A 21,881-nucleotide genomic window follows, 5' to 3' on the forward strand; every position below is an offset into this window, starting at 1 on the left:
GGAGCCAGGAGCTCGGGCTCAGGTGTGGTTGCCCAGAGCTCTTCCCCAGAATTAGTCAACTCCACCTCCCTGCGATGGGGCAGGGCAACCTCCACGTGCCTGCCATCTCGGAGCTATAGAGCTATATAAAGTCTACAAGTAGAGTCAGGTCTGTGACTCTGGAAATTGGGGAATCAAGTCAAACAAATTAAGAAAACAAGCCAGAAATGGCAAGTATAACCTTGGTCCTACTGTTCCAAATCATTTGCTTACTGCTCAGTGACTGAATAAGGAAGGCCCTGGAGTCCTCCTTTACAGTGGCTCAGAAAAAGAGTTGTGTAAAAAAAGCATTCCAAACTAAGCCCCCCACCCCCACCCCAAAGCAGCCTGATTCTCAAGAAGCAAATAGTCCAGGGGCTTGGGCCTCCTAAGCCAAATCACTGGTATGAGCTGGATGGCTAAGAAGAGGGGCATCTGCGTGGCTCAGTGGTTGAGCATCTTCCTTTTGGCTCAGGTCATGATCCTGGGGTCCTGGGATTGAGTCCCATATTGGGCTTCCCATGGGGAGCCTGCCTCTCTCTATGTCTCTCACGAATAAATAAATAAAATGTTAAAAAAAAAATAGTTAAGAAGAACATGTACCCCAGTAGAAGCAGTGAATGTGATTTAAAGAAAGAAGATCTAGAAGAAATTGCTGAGGTCCCTTGATCTAGCCCTTCTTTGGACAGATGGGAAACTGAGGCACATAAAAGCTCATTTTCTCATTCATGAAATCAGCAAGTCCCTCCCCGAGATCCTTCCAGTCCTAAGGTTTTCTGATTTGGGAGAGTACCATCTGTGGGAATCTGTGTTCCACCCCTAGCTTGGACACAAATTCACAGTTTGACTTCAGGCAAGTCATTCCCCCCTGCTGAGCCCGTGAGGTACTGCTTAGCCTTGACAGAGAAGTACCATCTGCTGCCCAGGCATGAACCAAAAAGCCTCACTCCGCCATCTGCATGGGTTGGACGGCACCCAACCTCACCATAGCTCTGGTTGGTATCCAGCCAACCAGGAAAATCTCAAGGTAAGCAATGTTCTATTGCTCAAGGTAACATCAATCAGAAATAATAACAACATTCTCTGGCATCTCTCTTGTGCTTTATAGTTTACAAAGCTGCCTGGGTTCAAATCCCAACTCCACCATTTGCTAGTTGAGTGCCCTTGGGTGAGTGACTCTGTGTCTCAGTTGCCTCAATTGTAAAATGGGGTGATGATAATAGTGCCTACCTCATCATTTCTGACGAGTAAGTGGAAGCACTTAGGATAGTGCCTGGTACACGACAGTTGCTCGCAAACTATGCACTGCTGCTATTATCAACAACTTTCAGATGCTTAACCTCACTTGATCCCTACTTTCTATTACTTTAGGCAAATTGGGCAAGGTTCTAAACGCTTTCAACATGTGCAACACAGAGAGATTCACATCAAAGTGTTTCTGTCCAAACCCAAATTGTCCTTATAATAAGGGCTAGGAAAGTCATGCCAGGCAGAGAATGACTCGTGGTTTATCTCCCCCCTGGGTGGAATCTATGCAGAAGGAAACATATAGGTCCCTTGGGAAGGGTAGCTCTCATACAAAAGGGAAGATGAGAATAAAAAAAAATTAAAGCCAGTAAGAGCAAGATGGTAGTGGGGCTGGAACCAGGACTCAGGACTCCCTGTCCTCAGGTTCTCTACCTGCAGCTGGTAGGCAGTGGGTTGGGTAGGGACCGCTGGTTGCCACTGCTTTCTGAGAGGGCTCGGAAAGCCTGGTGGGGGGCGAGAGGGTAAGAAATGAGGAGACCTCCAGCAATAATCAGAGCTTTGGGGCCTGACACCCTCCAATGAGGCCAAAAAATGACAGTGGAGATGCCCTGGAATGTCTCCACGGGCCCATACTTGTCCCTACATGATTATTTTTGGAATGAATTATAAAGCTAATGTGGGTGGTAGTGTGAACCAGTAACCAAGAGGTCTGGGTCCTAATTCCAAATTCAGTTTAAAAGCCCCACATTTCTGTTCCGAGGGAGCCTTCCTCCATGACTCCTTCCCCAAGCTCCCACAGGGCTTACTGCCTGATGCACTTCCCTGGCATACCACACACCGTCCCACGACACACTAAACAGCTTTGACTAATGGCTTCCCATTCCCTGTCTTCTAACAGAACCAGAATGTTTTCAGTAAAGGATGGAGTCTCCAGCTTTCTGGTCCCTCTCTGGATCCTGGCAAGGAGGATAATCCCAGAGGTGTTACGCCCCAAGGGACCTCCCCTCCCAAATGATGTTGGATCAATCATCTCCTCTTGCAAGGAAGCCAAGGTCAGGAATGGCATTTTCACCCAGTGGCGAAAACAGGTTGCAGTGGGATTTTGAACACAACAACAAAAGAAAAAAACAGGGAGGAGAAAAAGAAAATACTCATTTATGAGCAGCTGGGAAACAACATCTTGCTATGTAGCAATGTCATTAGAGAAAAAGTTGTATATGTGTAGATCAGGAAGGAATGTCCTGAAACAAGCCTTCTCTGTCTCATTACACCCTAGAAGCCACGTGACCTTGGGTGACTTATGTAAGTCTTATTCTCCCTCGGAGGTGAGGGGATATTTATCTTAGTTCCATTGTCGGTATGGGGTTGTTGTTTACCTGTTTTAACAACTTTTTTGTTTGCGTTTATTTTCCTTCAACTTTATTCAATTGATTACATTAAGCACATTTCAGAAAAGTTGGACCTACTTATACTGGGAATATTAAGTAATAGGAAATATCTTATACAGACTATCTCAAAATTGGACATCCGGAAATAAGATGGCATCTGCTATCAGGTTATCTAGCCCTATATGTGTGTGAGTGATTGTGTGTTTGTGTGGAGGGATATTCTTTGAAATGGATTAAAACCAGTAGATTGTTAAAAAAACAAAACAAAACAGTAGATTGTTGACATATGCATGTAGTTCTTTGCATATATAGGCACATAGATATCTATGTAATACATGTGGGTATAGACATAACCATTTTCAGTTACCACTTGGTAATAAACTGGCATTTAGTATGATCTCAGATAGCTGTAATAATATTTATTTTATGCATTTTTATACTGCTATATGAAGTTATAGATATATGTCTATAAGTTTTATACAACTGACTTCCAGTTGCCACCTATTACATATTACATACTTATGTGTAGATACATACATGTGCACATGGCATGTTGATGGTTAGAAATATATATGTTCAAATACACACAAAGCTTCTTTTTTTCAGTAGGAATCCAGAGTAATTGACTTTTTATTCTATCAATCAAAGTACATAAAAGGTACACATGCATAAGAGAAAATGTGTTGCCTTTCTTTAAGCAAACCATAAGTCATATGGGTTGCCTGATATAAGATAAATTTATATTTGTTACTGGAAAATCAAGAGTGTCATCATTTATATTCTTAAGTAGCTTAGGGTCTAGTGGACCCTATAAATTCAGGGCAGTTGTGCAGAGCCCGTGAGCCACTATCTCTCACTGGTATCAGACCCTTCACCCTAAGGCAAGACACTGGACTTCCAGTCTTTACAGAGCCCTGGAAAGAGTTGTTTTGGATCGTACTAGAAGTCTAATAAGCATGGCCAACATTCCCATTCTAAAGCTTGTGCTGACTTATCACTTGTCTCCCAGCTCCTGTTTGGAGTCTGGTCCCAGGACCTGTCGGGGGTTGGGGGTTGGGGGTTGGGAGGTGGACTAAGAAGCTGCTCCGGTTTGGTGCTCAGAAAGTCAGTTACTCACCAGACACTATCACTGCCTTTGTCCATGGGCCTCCCATAGGGGTCGTAGTACACATCCACGCTGAGGTTTCGGTCTGTGTCATGAGCTGAGTTGAAGTTGGTGACCACCCGGGAGGGAATCCCAAAAGACCTCAGCACTGCAAGTCAAGGGGCAGCATAAGGACCCAGGCTGCGATGGAAATGGCACCTTGGGGTCCCCCATTGTTGTCACCAACCCCGAGTACCTGTGTTGAGGGTTCCAGCAAAGACCCAGCACTGGCCAAAGCGCACTGGCCTGAAGCCAGATTTTTTCCACTCCTTGAGGATCTCCACACTGCCATTCCAGTTCCGTGGGTCCCGGCCACCTGTGTAGTTGCCACTCCAGTTTCCTGAGAGCACACCGTTGTCATCATTGCCGTTGACCTGGGCAGGGGGAGCCCCAGATGAATCAGCATAGAGGGGGACAAGGTGGGGACATGTGGAAGGAAACCATGAAGATGTCAAGAGAATTTTCTGTGTCTTTCTGGGTGACTTGGGAATGATAATTGTAATAATGATCTTCTAGGGGTATTAAACAGTTTATTAATTTAAAAGTGTTTTGCTTAATAGGCCATGATCAATTGCCCCTAACCCATCTATCAATCCCATGAGCAGGCTCACATGGCAACCTGAGAATTCACGGCTTGTCAGTGGCACTGCAGGGTCAGACAGGCAACGTGCAGATAACTTCCTGCCAGCACGTATGGGCTGTCATTCATGTCTGACTTGGGAGTCTGTATTTTGAAACTCAGTTTTGGTGTACTGGTCTAAAAAGGTGCCTTTAGAACTTTAGCTGCTAACTTCTTGGAACATATAAAGATGGAATACTGCTTTTCATTCATTCATTCACTCACTCATTCATTCAACTGAAGATCTGATTCTCTTATAAGTAGTACAAGCAGGATGCAGTGTGAACAGAGCACCGAATTAGGAATCAAGAGACCTGAGTTCCATTGTCTTTTAGAGACACATATTGTAATATTTATAGATGAAGTGATTTAATGTCTGGGATTTATCAAATAATCTGTAAAGGAGGGGGTCAGAGCTGAAACCAGACTGGCCTAAGGAGGTGATCACAAAAGCTGATGGTGGGTAACCTGGGAGTTCGTTGTACTGTTTCCTCTATTTTTGTGAAGGTCTGAGCTTTTCCACAATAAAAAGTTTACAAGAGAAAGAAAAGAGAAACCAGGGTATAAGCCCAACTTTGTCACTTGTCAGCTGGGTGACTGTGGGCAGGTCAGTTCCCCTCTCTGGGCCTGTTGTTCTTCACCTTCCTTCCCTTACAAGGAGAGTTAGAAACAAACGAGCCTCCAGGAGCCAAGTGTTCAGAGTTCATGAAACTTCGGCCAGCACTTATCCCGACTGTCCAGTGAGAGGCTGTGAGCCCTGCTCCCTCTCTCTGGGCTCTGCAAGGGCCGAGACTAAGGAGAACAGAGCCTGGACACAGAAGAGTCCTTGCCCCACAAGGGTGGAGCCACCTTCCACAGCCCCTTTCCCCACTTCCAGCAAAGTCTGGGCTCTCATCGCAAAATCAGGCAAGACAGGCCTTCTCCATGATGGAACATTCTGTGGCCCATCCCATCTCTGAGTCACACAGGCTGCAGCCACTGAAGTGGTAATCAGCAAGGTCATCTCTGGCTGAAAGCTGAGCATTTCAAAGCCCCGTACAGACCATAATTAGCTGCAGGCCCAGCCCAACCAAGAGGCCTGGAGAGAACAGTGGGGAGGAGCAGCTAAGGAACTTGGTGCTACCATAACCTGCTTTGTGCCCAAGGTCAGAGTGAGTCAGCAGCTGCTGGAGCCGGCTGGCCTCCCCCACCCTCTCCTGGGTCTACGAGGCTCAGCCTCCCTTAACCTCAGCCTCAGCACCATCCTGCTGCTCCCAGGCCACTCCACTGGCAAGATTCAGCCCAGGCCTTCCCTCCTTGGTTCCTGCCCCTGTCTCAGCGGCTCCACATCCTCTGGGCCTCCCGCCTCCTTTCCCCGCAAGCTCCGACTCAGCCTGCACTTTTCCGGAAAACAGAAGATTGCTCCAATGTCTAACAACATAACTAACTCGTTAACTCAGGCTCCAACCTCAAAGTAAAGAGACAGAGAAATGCCTCGCCATTAACAACAAAAAAGTTAGACGCTTCCAGGCCATTGGTTTGAGAGGATTCAAGTTCAAGAACTCCTTGACTTTCAGCTTTGTAATTCATAACTTTTAAGCAGGTTGATACCATGTTTGGACACTTTGTGATGGGGGCCTTGTCAGTGCACTGAGTACCAGGAGATAGATTCTTCCAGGATCTAGTGTGTGTATGTGTGTGTGTGTGTGTGTGTGTGTGTGTGTGTGTGTGTGTTCAGGGAGGGGGCAGGTCCCACGTGGAAGGACTGAGTGGATGCAAGAGGCCCTGGGCAGGCCGTTTGAGGACTTGTTCTGGTTTGACTCATTGGCCATGGGCTGTGAGCCAGTCACTTCAGCTCTGCCGGTTTCCCATCTAGATACTGAGTGGGTCAGCTCACTGCCTGCCCAGTCTGACATGTGAGTGCTCTTCTGAGGAGGGGATGGAGCAAAGCAGAGGAGGTTAATACCTCAGGCTTACTTGGGAACTTACCCTTTTCTGGAGGAGCCCAGTGATGGAGCAGTTTCACCTTTGTCTCCTCCTAGCCTAGTAGACACCAAAAGGGCAAGTTCCCTTATCATCCAAGAAAGGCGTCAAGATACAGTGGCCAGGGCCTTGGAGCCAGGCCAGACCTGGGGCCAGTGCCGCCTCTGCCATTCACTCACCATGTGTCTGAGGCAAGTCCTTTAATTTAGAGAAGTCTCATAGTCCGTGTGTGCAGAGCAGGGTGGTAATAGCCACCGACTATATTTTGTGAGGCTTCAATGAGATGATATACATAAAAAAACACAGACCTAACCCATTGTTGAGTTTGATCGATGGTAACAAACAGTTATGATGGTATTCCTATCACTCACCATGGCACTGAGCACTCGACCAACATATTTGGGGTCATTTCTGCGGGCCACATCCGTAGCAGGGTCACGGCGGAAATTCAGGCTGTGATCCAGGATCGAGAGGCAAATGTTCAGAATGCCTTCTTCAAACTGTTCCAAAAGACACCATAGATGATGATGAAAGAAACGACAAGGAGTGTTGGCTAATTAAGGGTACAGGAGCTATGCTGGTGAGAACCACAGGCATGACTTGGGTCCTTTCACCCTGTGGCTTCCAGGATAGAGAGCTCCCAAGGAGCAGCTGCCTCGCCCAGCCTTGAACCCGCAAACTCAGGCAGAAGCCCTGGCTATGCACAGAGCCCTGTGCCGAAGTCCCTAAAGTGAACCAGACTTCCTCACTGTCAGGGAAAATTGGGAACAAATCACTTAGCCTGCCTGGGCCTCAATTTCTCCATCTGTATAACAGGGGAGCAGGCCAAGCTCATCTCAAAGTTTCCAGCTGGCTCTACAATCTTGAGCACATTATTTCGACTTCTGGGAAATTAATTATGAAGATATAATATCTCACTAAATGAAGATTTTGAGGCCATTTTCTCAAAATAAGGCTTGTTTTTAGTTACCGCTTCTCAAACGGAGAAGGCCATGCTTCCTCTTGCCTTAGGGTCTTCGCATGTGCTGTTCCTTCGGCCTCTAATGCGCTTCCCCAAGACACCTATCTAACTCCTTTGCCTCCTTCAGGTTTCTGATTAAAATTTCCTCCCTAAGAGAGGCTTTTCCAGACCATGCCATTAAAATTAGCCTCCTTTCTACCCCGAGGCACACCCTATGCCCTTACACTTTTTTTTCTTTTTTCTTCCTTCCAGTGAAATTTGGCCCAAAACCTCCAACATATGAAATATACAGCTGCCTTGCTCTAGTTGACTATATGCTGGGAAGAAAAGGTGGAGGGGGTCCCCTAATATGTTCTAGGCTAAGCACACCTGAGAGCTCTGTGGACTCAGATGGGGTGGTCAGAGTAACGAAGGACAAAAGGCTAAGGCTTTGAGAGGCCAAACTTCCTTCCAGGAAGTTCTGTCACATTCTTAGATGGAATGAGTAACAGAAAGTACATTATTGCCCAAGTGTCTCATCTAGGCCTTATCTTCATCTGTGTATCATGGCACCAAGAAAACCTCATTGTATCAATTTAATGATATATTTGTTTTGTACACTAGATCACGACCTCCTCAATGACAGAAAATGTGTCTTATCTCTCTTCCGTGTGCAAAAGTGTGCAGCTGGGGCCTGGTACATAGTAGGTGGTCAGTAAATGTCTTCTGAATGAGTAAATGAATGAACAGAAGGGCAGGCAAATAGACAGAGTTGGGAACTTCCACCTCCGCAGGGCCAGCCACAGAGCTTCTTGGGTAATAGGAACAGTATGCCCAGCCTCCTTATGACCCTTTTACCTGTCCGAAGTTCCAGCCAACCATGCCGATTCGATTTGTACTCCCCACATAGATGATGCCGGCATCTTCCAGAACATACTCCTCTCTTTCCACATGGTTACTCATAAAAACACCATCCTCTGTTCAATACAAAAATCAGATGTAACAAACTAGAATCTTACAGAGGACTTCAGAGACCAGTCCTTCTCCCATTCCTAAGTACTGGCCTTGTGGCTGGAACAAGCCATACTTGCAGCCCTTCCACCAATCTCCACTAAGGAATGAAGCCTTGAACTCTAATGCTTCCAACTCATATTGTGGGAACTATGAACTTGGAAGAGAAGCTGGGGTGACCTGAGGGTCTGAAAATGAGACTCCAGGAATGAGACACTTGCTCCTTCAGGCAGAAAGCCATCTCCATGCTGTAGAATTACACTGTGGTCATTGTCTCTTTTAGTTATACCATATTATGCACTTTGTAAAAGCTCATGAGGTCCCTGCAATAGCCGCAGAGGAAATAGCAGGGTATCCATTTAATGGTAAGGAATTTGAAACTCAGAAAGATAGATTGACTGCCAAGACTTACAGAGCTGGTTAGGTAACAGAACTGGGACTCAGATCTATGGCTTCTGGAGGAGCCCAGTGATGGAGCAGTTTCACTAGCCTCCTCCTAGCCTCCTCCTGGCTTCTATTTCCATAGCCCACAAACCTCCCCTAATAGAACTTGAGCCTGTAAAAATCATTCCCCCAGCTTCTTTCCATTGGTATTGCTTAGCTGATGGCTGGGAGTGTGGGTTACGTGCCTACCTTGCAACCAGGGGTTAAAGAGCAGAATGAACATCCCAAGTTTCAGAATGAAGTCTTTGCCCTGGGAGGAGATCTGAGTGCTCAGTGTGTACCATCCTACAGGTGCATTGACAGGACTGGAGATGGAGATGGTCAGAATATTGTCCTTGTTGGACACAAGCTCTGCACTCCAGCCACCACGACTTGTCCTATTGGAAAGTGGAAACACAGCCTTTGTCCTGGCTGACTCTGAGGGTTGAGGTCCTATAAAAGAAGACAGAGGACAATGAAAACCAAGGCGTACTGGCCAGACTGTGGGGAGAGACCAGATCTCAATACAACCACAGGGGTGTTTTGTGGGGACATCATCCACTGAGGTACCAATAATAACACTGGACACAACTGACACAACCAGAGAGGCCAAGTGGGCCAAATCTCTCTGGTTTGAAGAGTTGGACTCTCAGGCTCAAAGACATGCAGAAACTTGCCCAAAGTCACACCAAGTCAATGGCAGAGCTGGGTTAGAGCCCAGAGCCTAGTGACCCCAGTGTCACACCACCACTCCCAGGAATGCACAGCCCCAAGGGCTGCTCAGGTGTGTGTGTGTGTGTGTGTGTGTGTGTGTGTGTGTGTGAAGGATGAGCAGGTACCTGTGGAGACTACGAAACCCAGACTTTCTCCAGTGCCAAGACTTCGGTTCAAGCTCAATGAGAAATTGAAGGATTGACCTCTCCGCAAGATGAGCTCCTGGCTGGAGAACCTGTCTGTGTGATGTGCACGCCGGTTGGAGGTCGCCTGCCAGTTGATACTCTGGGGTTCTAAAGCTGTAAGACAGAAGAGGGGAACTGAGGTCCTGGAAGGCAAGGGATGGTGGCTTGGGGAAAGGTGTAAGTTACCAAAAGGACAGCTTTTGGGTGGGGCTAGTTGGGAAAGAGCCAAACTTCTAGGAAGAATCACATTAAAATTCAAAGACCTTGACTGAGCATAGCAAGCACTTCATAACCTATTCCTCATGCTGTCCTTTCAGGCAGCTGAACCTCTGCACATACTACTCAAGGAGCTGAGAATACCTTCCCTTCTACTTGGTCAACAGTCATTCAGCCCTTAAGGAGCAGGCCATGTGCTCAGGGTACTTTCACCCGACCAGTCAGGAGAACCATGCGATCAGTTCTGTGTAACCACATTTTGTCACTTTAGCATCATTACTTTGGTGGGGGGAGAGGGGCTCGGACAGAACTGGGAGGAGGTTATGTCTCTCAAATCCATCATCTCAGTTTGACTTGCTTGCTTTTCTCTTTGTACCTTCCCAGATACCACAAGTTGTTGTTGTTTTTTTTTTTTTTTTTTTTTTTTTACCACTGCAACGTCCAGCAAATGTGTACTAGTGTAGTGTATTCCTTACTTTCTCTAGATGTGCAATACCTGGATGTCAGCTGGGCCTCTGCTGCTGGCTGGGGAGGATAGCGTGACTCTGAGGAGCATTTCTAGGCCTAGAGATTGGGTGATCACTGGCCTGGAGGGGGCTTTCAACTGCTCACTGGCAAGAGTGGAATATGGGAACCAGTCAAAGCCCCATGAGATTTCTGGATAAGACCCCGAGGTTAAACACTTCGAACCTCCACCCAACCCCAGATTCTTCTTAGTGGTTGTGGAGTTAAATTGAGAAGGATTTATGACAGATGCCATGATGTATAAGGAGGGTAGCCTGGATAAACCTTCTGAGAAATTGTATTCCTCAAAGTTGCATGCGAGATTTTTATCACTCATTCCTCTGCAAACCAAACTGGTTTCTGGCTATATGATGAGAGTGTGGTGACACGTCCCAGTGCCAGACACAACTTTTTTTTTTTAATGTGTATCTGCCTCTCACCATCAGAATGGGCCTTCTTGATCTTCATATTCTTATGCCTAAGCACATCACTTGATAGTGTTAGGACAGGTAGATAGACAAATGGATGAAGGAATAAATGAACAAATAAAGTCTCATCATGCAATGATCATCATGACCACAGCTCAAAATTTAGCTCATAGGGAAAGTTGAGTGTGGCGCATTCATCCAGTAAACATGCATAAAGTATCTATTATTTGTAGGACACTACATTAGGTGCAATGTTGGAAGTGTAAAAATGTATGAAAAGGAGTTTTTTTTTTAATTTTTTAAAATTTATTTATGATAGTCACACAGAGAGAGGGAGAGGCAGAGACACAGGCAGAGGGAGAAGCAGGCTCCATGCACCGAGAGCCCGACGTGGGATTCGATCCCGGGTCTCCAGGATCGCGCCCTGGGTCGAAGGCAGGCGCCAAACCGCTGCGCCACCCAGGGATCCTGAAAAGGAGTCTTAACCCTCGAAGAGTTTCAGCCGTGGGTAAGACAAGCGCAAGTGGAAATGAATGATATAATGGGGTAAGTCCACTGTCTCCCCATAAAAGGTGTCCTGGAGATGCAGGCAGAAAAGAATCACTTTCAATTGTAGGGATTAGGAAAAGCTTCACTGAAAATGCCAGGTCTTGAAGAGAGTTTTCTTGGATGCAAAGGGAATAGCCTGCATTCCAGAAGATAGGGAGAGAATCCCAAGGCAGGGCCAGCAGATGTGTTGTTTGGCTAGTGTAGAGGCTCTGCACACAAGAGAAAGTTGAGGTGGGAGAGAGTGGGGCTCCAGGGCAGGCCTGGGGCCACGGGCTCCCACCCAATTAGCTGGAGAAATGGGCAGAAGCTCCTCATAGATACTCTATCAAGTGAAATGCAGACTGTCTGGGGTAGTGAGCCAAAGAATGCGAGTGGAGAGAGGGGGTTCAGGAAGTGATCTTGCCACCAGCTCAGGGCATGAAAGATTCATTCATTTACATCTGCCCATTCATTCATTCACTCAACAGGTAAGTATTGAAAGAATAAAGTGATAAGCTTTGGCACAAACTCAGGGAAATGAAAACATTCCTGCAATCCATAAGTATCTATTGAATAAAGGTAAGAGCAGAGGAAGAGCAGAAAGGAGATGAATGTTCCTGTACATAAATATTGAATGGTGACAGCCCAGATCTTAGACCTTCTATATACTCCCACGTAACTGGGCAAACATCGAGCTCTTTAGGGCTTGTATAGAGCTAACTTGTTAGTTCCTTGGTCTTTCTAGGGCAATGTTCCCATGTTTTTGAACCCCTGCCTCTTGACAGCTTGTTTACTACTTTCCGTGCATCCCTGACAGTTGCAATTTGGTAGAGCTTTACACTGTCTTGTTTTAGAAAGAAGAGCTCTAAGGAACATGTAGCCTCAGATCGTATGAGTCTCCAAAGATTCCTCACCCTCCTCCCAAACCCAAAAGGAAGCATACCTTTCTCCCCAGATGAAGCTCACTACTTTAGATCATGAACTTTTTGAGAGTAGAAAGTGTATACCCAGATAGTCCTCTGCAAAGCTCAGGGGGAGAGAAAGAGGGGTTCGTGTCTGTAGCTGGCATCTGCCTCCCCTCTAACAGGCCCAAACATCCTTCTTTGCTCCACCAAGGGTTATGCACTATTTGCTGAGTCCAGAATAGGGCCTTCTCCCTTTCACTCCAGAAACCAATGGTTTTACGCAATAGAGAAGATGATGAAGAAAAGGCTGAGCTCCAGAGACACTGAAAGGAGATGAGGAGCACTGTGCATGCCCCGGGAGGCAAGACTTTGCTCAGAGTGCTTGTGACAGTCATTTCTGCATTTCCTGACACCACGCGTGAGCCCCAGCACGAAGGAGCCAAGCTCCCCATTAGGGCATCTGTGAGACACACAGGACTTCTCTGAACTGGAAGGTGAGGAGAAGCAAGCCTTACATTTGACATCAGTCAACTGCAAGTCAATTGCTATTAACAATATACAGAGCACTTTGCATACATCATGGGTGGAATCCTTCTACAAATTGGAAACTGACGCTCAGGGGGATCAAAGTCTTATTTGAGGTCATATACCTAGTAACCGACAGGGTCAGGTTTTTACTGGCACTCTCCTGTTGCTGTGATCCCCAGTTCTCTGCCTGGAATGGGGGGCCTACAAGACCTTCAGCCCAGAAATTACCCATATGGTGAGTGGACCTCATTACGCATTGTTTTTCCCACTGGCATTTGCATTCTGACCAAGAGGAAAGAGTGAATACCTGGAAGAGAAACATGTTCAAAAAAAAAAAAAAAAAAAAGCCCACAAAACAAAAAGGCATTCCTTCTACATGAGAGGTGAATAAAAGGGGAGCAGCCTGCCCCTGCATCCCTGAGTGGGATGGGCAGGTTGGGTGCATACTCATAAAGCCTCTGGTGTGGTTTCTGAAACTTTTCTCCTTGCCACCTTCAATCACTGTCCTTTCTCTGAACCCTAGGATTGGCTCTACCAGCCCCCTAATCAAGGATCTGATGATCCTGTCTGTGGATTTCCTAGTTTCCTTCGTTTTCCCCCACCCTCCATCCCTTGACATATCACTCATCACAGCCCCCTCTGCCAGAAGGGAAGGGGAAGGGGAAGGAAAAGGACAGGCAGGGAGTGGGGTAAGGACACAACTATGTAAGGTTCTCCACAAGGTTGAGTTTACTACAACCTCAGGGCTGTATCTTGCCCCAGTCTGGATGGAAGGAAGGGAGGAAGGGAGAGTTGCATGACTCTTCCAATTGACTCATGAACATATACTCGTAAAAAACATCAGAGGGAAAGAAACTTTGGAGACAGATCATACACTCACACTCACACTCTGGATGTGAGCTCATGGAGGCCTGGAATGTGACTTTCCCACAGCAGGACATCTCTGGACTCTCATCCCAGGGTTCTCTCATTTCCATGCCACCTCCTGGAGTTACTGCTTAACTCCGGTGGCAGGCTTGGGGCAATTTCTCCAATTCCTGAGAATATCAGTGGCTCCAGCAGTCCCAGTGTGGCAGAGACTATTCTAAGTGTCTACCCCTATATTCCTTCACCCATCTTTTTTTCTTTTTTTTTTGAAGATTTTATTTATTTATTTATTTATTTATTTATTTATTTATTTATTTATTTATTTATGAGAGACACAGAGAGAGGCAGAAATACAGGCAGAGGGAGACGCAGGCTCTATGCAGGGAACCTGATGCGAGACTTGATCCCAGGACTCCGGGATCACGCCCTGGGCTGAAGGCAGGCGCTAAATCGCTGAGCCACTCGGGCATCCCTCTCCCCTTCTTTCTTGGTAATAAAATCCCCCATATAACTGGGCACTACATTTCCCGGGTTCCCTGCAGCCGGGGAGGAGGGGGGGTGTCACGTGAATGAGTTCTGGCCAATGACCTGTAGGCAGAAGTTATAAAGCTGCCAGGAAACCTCTTTTTTTTTTTTTTTTTTAAATTGAGCTAAAAGTCACAGAACATAAAATTTCCCAGTGTAGCCTTTTTAAAGTGTACAATTCAGTGGCCTATAGTACATTCACTATGTTGTGAAACCATCACCATGGTCTGGTTTCAGATCTGCTCATCACCCCTATTAACAATCATTCCTCATTCCCCCTGGCTACTATGAACCTGTTTTCTGTTCCCACAGATTTGCCTAACCTGGACATTTCATATAGGAGGAATCACACAGCTATGTGGCCTTCAGGGTTGGTTTCTTTCACTTAGCATAACGTTTTCAAGGTTTGTCCACGAGGTAGCATTTATCAGAAGTTCATTCCTGCTTATGGCTTCAAAATATTCTGTGATATGGCGGTACTGTACTTTGTTTACGCATTCATCAGTTGAGGGGCATTTGGGTTGTTTCTACCTTTTGGCTCTTGTGAATAGTATTGCTAGGAATGTTCTTTTGCGGGTCATTGTTTGAATACCTGTTTTCAATTCTTTTGAGAAAATCTCTTTTTAAAAATGGTTGGCAAATGCCCTTAATCTGCTTATCTCCCTCTTCTTCCATCCTGCTGCCCAGAGTGTGGGTGTGATGTGGATAGATGTGCAGGGAATGCCCTGGGAATGGCAGAGTGGGAGCCTGGTTGGGGTCGGGCCCCTGGGCACTGTGCAGCTGCCTTACCCTCCCAGAATGGCCCACATCTCAACCCACTGTTTAAGGAAGAAGTAAACTTCTGTTTTGTTTCTCTAAGCCATTCCTATTTGTGAGTTCACCATCATTCATAACCAAACCTAATCACATATACCTAAAACATAACTCCCACTGTGTGGTCCATCTTTGGCAGAGATAACATGAGAAGCGCAGAACAGATTCTGGACTGTGTTACTAGTCAGCTGTCTCAATCTTTATCAGCCTGGCTCTGTACCTGAATCACCTGCCATAGACAGGACAGCAGCAGACGGGGATTGCCAGGTGTGTGCCTGGGGTTCTCCGCTTCCCATTCCCAGGAGGACCACACCATACAGTTGCTGGCACGTGGTCCAGCATGACATAACTAATACTCCGGTGGCTGGATCTTCCCCACCTGTCCAGACCCTATTCCCCAAGTCTCCTCTCTAGGCAAAGATTTGTATCTTACAGATTTCTAGAGCTAATTAGGGCTGATTGTTAAACTAAAAACTGTCTAGCCAAGTGTCTTCAAGTATTTTTTTAGAGACCACATTAAGAAATTAGAGTGTTTAAATACATGAGTCTATAATAGATATAAAGTTTCACAAAATACTAACCTTTACTATTTACAATGTATTGATATTTTGATATTTTCTCTCCTCTTTTTTTTTTTTTTTTGATTGCTGGTCACAATCCACTAAACTGATTTTATAATCTTCTAATGAGTGACAGCTGACAGCTTGAAAAGCAGTGATGTAATCCAATATTCTCATATTACAGGAAGACCACTGAACCCCCAAAAGGATTTCAAAGTAGTTTAGAAGCAGAGCGTGGCCCAGAAACCAGGTCTGGAAGCCTGGTCACTCACTGAGGGGCTGTGAGCCATTCCCAATTCCCACCCTCTCCTGCCACTCCCCTCTGGACACCCGGAACACCCCCAGCTCCTGGCCAGCCCCCCACTGGCCCCAGGCACACAGGGCTTTCCTCTCAGCTCTCAGCTCTCTTGAGCTCGGGTCATTCATTTCCTTTTGTCCTTCACCCGTGTTCAGACATGTTCGATCCCCATGCAGCACGGGAAGTACAGTTTCTTGGCACGCAGGTGGAGGGGAAGATGGGGTTCCACTGGCCAGCTGAGCAAGGGGCTGGCGAGGCCCCCTGGGGTCATGTGGAATGCACCCTGGACTGGTGGTCTGAAGGGTCCTGGGGCCTTGGTCAAGCTCTCCACATCTCTGGGTGGTGCTTTCTCCATCTATAGAAGGGGACAGTGAGGCCCCAACATCCTCTCTTGTAGGGTAATTATCGGGATCCCATCACTAACACCTGGGCCCCCACAGGTGGGGGCAGGGAGGGGGACAAGTCCCTTGGGATCCGACACGTTATGCCAATAGTGACATAAGATGAAGGAGAGTTGGAGCTTTTTTATGGACTGCCACTGGGGACCTTGGACACACCCGGCACCGTGTATCTTATTGACATTATGTCCTTCAATAGTGACAAAACTCCCATGATGTTGTTATTCCCCTGTCACAGATGAGAGATTTGAAAGTCCAGTTGGTGACGTCACTGGCCAAATAGCACATACTCAGACAGAGAGCCTGGCCCCAGCCCAGACTGGAAGCCAGTTTTGCCTGACCACACATGCCTCCAAGTTGCCAGCCTACAGCCAATCCAGGTGACTGTGGTGTCAGTGACTTAGGCACAGGTCCAGGAAGCTGTCGAGGAGAAAGGGCCACCCCTAGCTTACTCCCTACCTTGACAGTATGCGGTCAGGGAGAGAGGAAGGAAGAAGGACTCCTCAGCCCCCTCGTTTCCAAAAGGAGCTGTTAGAAGCCCCTAAACCAGTGGTTCTCCACCCTGGCTGCACATAAGAACTGTCTAGAGAGTGTTAGATTGGGCTGGGGCCCCCTTCCTAGAAAGATTCAATTAGAATCTCAGGGTTAGGGTCAGCACTAGGGGGTTGTTGTTTTAACCCCCCCCTCCATGATTCTAATATGCAGGGAGTACTGAGGGTCCCTCTCTTGGGCCTGGTCACCATTTTACGCTCATCAGCAGCACGCTCTGCCCCCACCTGTCTCACCTGAGCCACGTGGCCATTCTAGGGGGTGGAATGGGGGTGCGGGGAGATCACAGCTCCTCATCACAAAAGAAGGAACTAAGCTAAGAGCAAGGAAGGCAGAGCCTTCTGAACCCATCCCTCAGCTCCTGCTAGAACCCCTGGGGCCTTGTTCCCTCCACTCCCCAGCGATGGGGAAAAGGATTTCCTATTTGAGTTCTCACCCCAGTGGCAGGGGAGCCTTGGGGGGGATTAATTGCCCCATCTGTGCAGCCCAGCCCAGCAGAGTGGACACAGATGGAGAAATCATGGGAGGTGAATACAGATAGCCCACATACAGATGAGAACTGGGGACTCCAGAGGCTGGTGAGGAGGCTGGAGGGGGAGAGGGTCCTTGGAAACCCTCCTCAATAGAAAAACAAAATGCTCTTTGTCTCATAGGGTTTTTCTTCAGACTCCAAGACAAGGAGAAAACAGACTCAGGAAATAAGTTCCCAAGTGATAATAAGCTATGTGGCCTGAGCACCTATGAAGCGGACACTAAAATGCCACGTGTTATTTTACTTTATTTTAGATTTATTTATTTGAGAGAGAAACAGCATGAATAGGGGAAGGAGCAGAGGCAGAAGGAGGAAGAGAATCTTCAAGTAGACTCCCCACTTCACTGAGTGTGGAGCCTGATGGGGGTCTCCATCTCACAACCCTGAGATCATGACCTGAGCTGAAATCAAGAGTTGGATGCTTAAGCCTGGTTGGATGCTTAACCAGGCTCCCCTAAAAGCACCCCGTCTTAGAGATGAGAAAACTGAGACACAGGGTTAAGTAGCCTGCCCAAAGTCACTCAGCTAGTAGGAACAGAGCTGAGATGCAACCCAGGACACGTCTGACATCACTTGTAACCCCGAGGCTGTCCTATCTCTGTAGGTGGAATCCTTGGTGGCAAAAGTGGAATCCTGGGTGGCCCTCCCTGCAGGTGGTTGCAGCCACTGGGTGACAGGAAGCTGGGGGGTAGGTGGGGTCCTGAGGCAGAGAAGGGGCAGCTCATCCTCTTACAGGTGCTAAGAGGGTATAGCCCTGAGCCCCTGAGCCCAAGGGGTGATCTGCCTGCAGAGGTAGCCTCGGTGTCACTCTGGTCCAGGGGGCTGAGACAGAAGCTGTACCCCCTGCTCCAGGAGAGCCCTGGACTCTCTGAGTTTACAGAAGGAGGCAGACCCCTGCTTCAGGGGCAGAAAGAGCCACTGGTGTCCCAGCTCCAAGGAGAACTTTTCTGTGGCAGATCTACAGCCCAAAATGGCACAGGTCCTCTGCAGATCAGGAATGAGGCTGAGGAAGGTGAGCACTCTGCCCCATAAAGCAGGTGGCAAGAGAAGCTCACCGCCCCACGGGGGACGGAGAATTAGTCCTGGCCTCCTGCAGGTTTAGACTTTGGGGGTTCTGTCTCTGACTCAGACCCCCCCAAGGGGCTTTGGGGGATGTTTGGGGGTGGGGAACAAGGCTTCCCCCCTCACAGAGGGCCCTAGGACGCTGCACCACTTTGTGCAGAGCATTGCCAGCCAGGCCTTCCTCTGCCATCGTCATCCCCACCACCACCCGGGCTGCTCCCTCCAGTAGGAGAGGAATAACCAGGTCCCTGCTGATTCCGGTTAGAACCTGGAGCGGGACACAGAGTCCTTTCAAACCAGCACACATGGGACCCTGCTTGTCCCCTGGGTTATACCTGTCGACCCATCCCCATTTATTTTCCTGTTTCCTGTGCCCCAAACCCTCCTCACCCCACGAGGCTCCTGACCATGCCTAACTCATCGTCCGTGACCAAATGCCATCTGCTCCCCCGGGGCCTCCCCTATCCTAAATCCTGGCTGCACTTAATCCCCTCCTCCTCTTGGCGCCCCACAGCGCTGGGTTTGGATTTGCTAAGCAATCTCATGACCGTCCACCTTGTGGGTCACTTGCCTAGGAACTGGTGTTTCCAAGCAGTGTCAGGCCGTGAGTGCAAGCTCACTGAGGGCATATACTACAGCTCATGTATCTGTGTCCCCCACCCGCACCCGCACCTGCCATGGCTCTATTCCCTAGGTGTCCCACAAGTAAAGCCATTCATTCCAGAAACATTTGCTGAGCACTACCTGGCTTGGCTGATGCTAAGCTAGGAACCACCTGTGTGACAATGCCACAAATCGAAGGGAATGAAGGTACTCACCCTGCCTTTTTAAAAACGGATTTTTTCCCCCAACTGGCTACTGTCTACATTCTGTTGTGACCTTAGGATGGCTCTGGTTGATTTAGATACTGAACTTTGAAAGCTCAGTGTCTCCATGAGTCACAGGCCCTGAAACACGGGCCTGCTGAAGTGGCGTGGTCTCACCACGGGCAGGCTATGCTGGGGTCCCTGCAGGCCTGCAGAGTGATGCCATGCACTCGCCACTGGGGTGAGCGTGTGCCAGGACCCGTGCTCCCTGATCCTGGTTTCCTCTCATGGCCAGGGCGGCCAGTACCAGAAGGAGCCTGAGCCTGTCTACTGCAGGCCTTTCATCTTGCAAACAGGAGCCTGAGGCTTGGTGATGCCAAGGAACACAGAGCAGTGGGGAAGAGAGCTCAACCGAGCAACCAAGGTCTGTACTGTTTTCCTGCGTCCCAGATGTCACATGTGCTCATCTCTGAGCTCAGCTCTGATAACAGGACAGAGCAGAAAGGTCACTGCTGGGACCAAGTTTGGGCTGTGTGGCCCCGGGAAGACTGTCCCCACTGGGCCGCTGCCCTTTCCACCTGGAGGGAGGGGGATGGCCTAGAGGACACTTATCTCCTCATGCTAGAGTCTATAGGGTCCAGAGTTCTTCTTAGCAACCCAGCGTGAATGCATGTTCCCAGGAGGATACAGAGGACAAGGGAGGGCTTGGTGCTTGCAGCCACCCTGTCCTGGGCTTTGGGATTACCAAGGTAACCAGCATTTGCCTTTTGCATCAGGCTGAAGGATTTCTTTGGCAGACCTTCCCGAGGTCCTAACTACCATTCACGATTTTTACAGGTTTGACTCATGCCTTGTTTGGGTTTGGCGTCACTGTCAACCCACGAGGCTGAGCACCCCTGACACGCAATAATTAGCACGCTGCCTGGCAGGGGCACTGGCTAACGAGAACCCAAACCCTCAGCAGTGACTGCAGAGCCCAAGAAACTGTGCTCCTTAGAGCTCTTTCCCACCCGTCCTCCCCTGGTGCAGCTAGAAGGGACCGTCTTGCGGCACACCTGCTCTTTCTGTCACGGGAGGTTTCAGCTCATCAAGTCGCTTTTCAAAGAGCCTGCGGTGCTTCCGGATGTGTGGTTTACTTAGGAGCATTCCAGCTGTGCTAATGAGTTTTTTTTTTTTTAAATCAACTTACACGCTGTCACTCTCCCTCTCCCTTGTAGCTCTGCGATGTGCTTTTCTTTGCCTATGTTTACTGACAGCTGGAACAAGCGCACTGAGAAATAAGAGAGGCGGGTCTCACTGGGCTGGAAAAGGCGAGACTTGTCCATCTAAGGGACAGGACGTCCAGCTGAGTGGAATACTGTGCCCATCACTCAGGACTACATTCCAAACATGTTCTACCCCCGGCATCATGCTGGAGTGGTGAGGCAGCCAGTGAGAAAGAGGCGCCGGGGAATACCATCCCAGGGTACTAAGATCTAGCCTTCAGAGCCCCCAGGGCAACCGTCGGGGGTTGAACACTGGCCCGTTGGACTGGCCCAGGAGAAGCACGGGCTTCCAGCGAGGACCTGTAAGGAAGATGCCATGCACTCACCCGTCATGTTGGCCTTCCTCTGCCTCTTCTCTGGGAATGGCACAGACAGACGGACGGAAGGTGTGGGGAGCCGGCTGGGGATGTCCTTACCATTTATAGCAGCCTCTCCTACACACCTAATTAGAATTCTAATGAAGTGGGCGAGGCACCAGGTCATTCCTGTAGTGCTTGTAAACGTTTCCCTTACGACATATTTGTCACCCAATGGAAGGTCATCCTGCTTGTGCAAGACCAGCTTGGGCAGAAGAAGGGAGATAAGAAATGCCAGGAGTTCGCTTTTATGATTTTTTTTTCTTCTAAGACGAACTTCCTGGATTGTAGAGTTTAGGAAATGATGTCATGCTTTTCTCGAAGTATCTCGTCTAGAGCTGGTGCTCAGAAGTCCTTTGGGAGGTCAAGAGAATGGGCCTACAGAACCCAGAAATAGAAAACAGCTTGGTCCTTTCTCAGTGTATGTGACGTTGGTGTTTTCTGCCGGCATGAGAGGTAGGAGATGCTCATCACAGCCAGCTTGTTCAGGTTGCTGTGCTGTAGAAAGAGCACTTGGTTTGGGGCATGAGGCATGAAGCAGTAGTAGGTTCTGATGCTGACAGGGCCCTGGGCATCACTGGACCCCACAGCCCTGGAAGCCCTGTCTGCGATAGGGGGTGATCGTGTCTACCCTTCTCTGCCCGCTAAGTGATGGGAACAGTCAAATGAGGTGGTACAGGGATGTGGACTGTAATGGTGTAAATCCAGACTGAGGGGAGACTGTTCTTTCCAAAGAGACAGCAGGGACAGCCGCAGAACCAGCCATGGTGACGCAGTTTCATCCCAGTTCTGCCCCACAGTCTCTGCAAAAGAGGGGATCAGTCTCTCTCTGGGCCAGGCTCCAGGACATTTTGAAAAGAAGGGTGGGGAGAGGGGGATGACCCTGACAATCTACATTTTGTGTTGGCTGGTTTGTCATTTACATTTTTTTAAAAAAGTCCTAGTGTGGAAATTTACAAGTACTGAGCTTTCCCGTGATGGACAAAGGAGTTTTAAAACATCCTAAGGCTCCGAGGAGTCACAAAGGAGTAGAGAGTGCTTGAGGCCTCCCCCAGGGGTGGAGAGGGAATGAAGACCTAGCACCAGGAT

The 21,881-nt window shown here is 48.3% G+C and overlaps 1 protein-coding gene across 1 annotated transcript in view; it reads right to left on the minus strand.

Annotated features, from left to right (window-relative positions):
• TGM3 (transglutaminase 3) overlaps positions 1-20,881 on the minus strand; it is a 40,184-nt gene extending 19,303 nt beyond the window's left edge. Inside the window, exons 1-7 of the mRNA XM_072800307.1 lie at positions 20,763-20,881; positions 9,593-9,766; positions 8,964-9,206; positions 8,178-8,296; positions 6,751-6,879; positions 3,995-4,172; positions 3,772-3,907 (exon numbers count right to left, since the gene is read on the minus strand). Coding sequence (XP_072656408.1) covers positions 3,772-3,907; positions 3,995-4,172; positions 6,751-6,879; positions 8,178-8,296; positions 8,964-9,206; positions 9,593-9,766; positions 20,763-20,769 — 986 coding nt within the window. The 5' untranslated portion in view covers positions 20,770-20,881. The remainder of the gene's footprint in view (positions 1-3,771; positions 3,908-3,994; positions 4,173-6,750; positions 6,880-8,177; positions 8,297-8,963; positions 9,207-9,592; positions 9,767-20,762) is intronic.
• Positions 20,882-21,881: the final 1,000 nt, after the last annotated feature.

This window comes from Canis lupus, chromosome 26 (assembly GCF_048164855.1).
Source record: "Canis lupus baileyi chromosome 26, mCanLup2.hap1, whole genome shotgun sequence".
Lineage (NCBI taxonomy): Eukaryota > Metazoa > Chordata > Mammalia > Carnivora > Canidae > Canis > Canis lupus.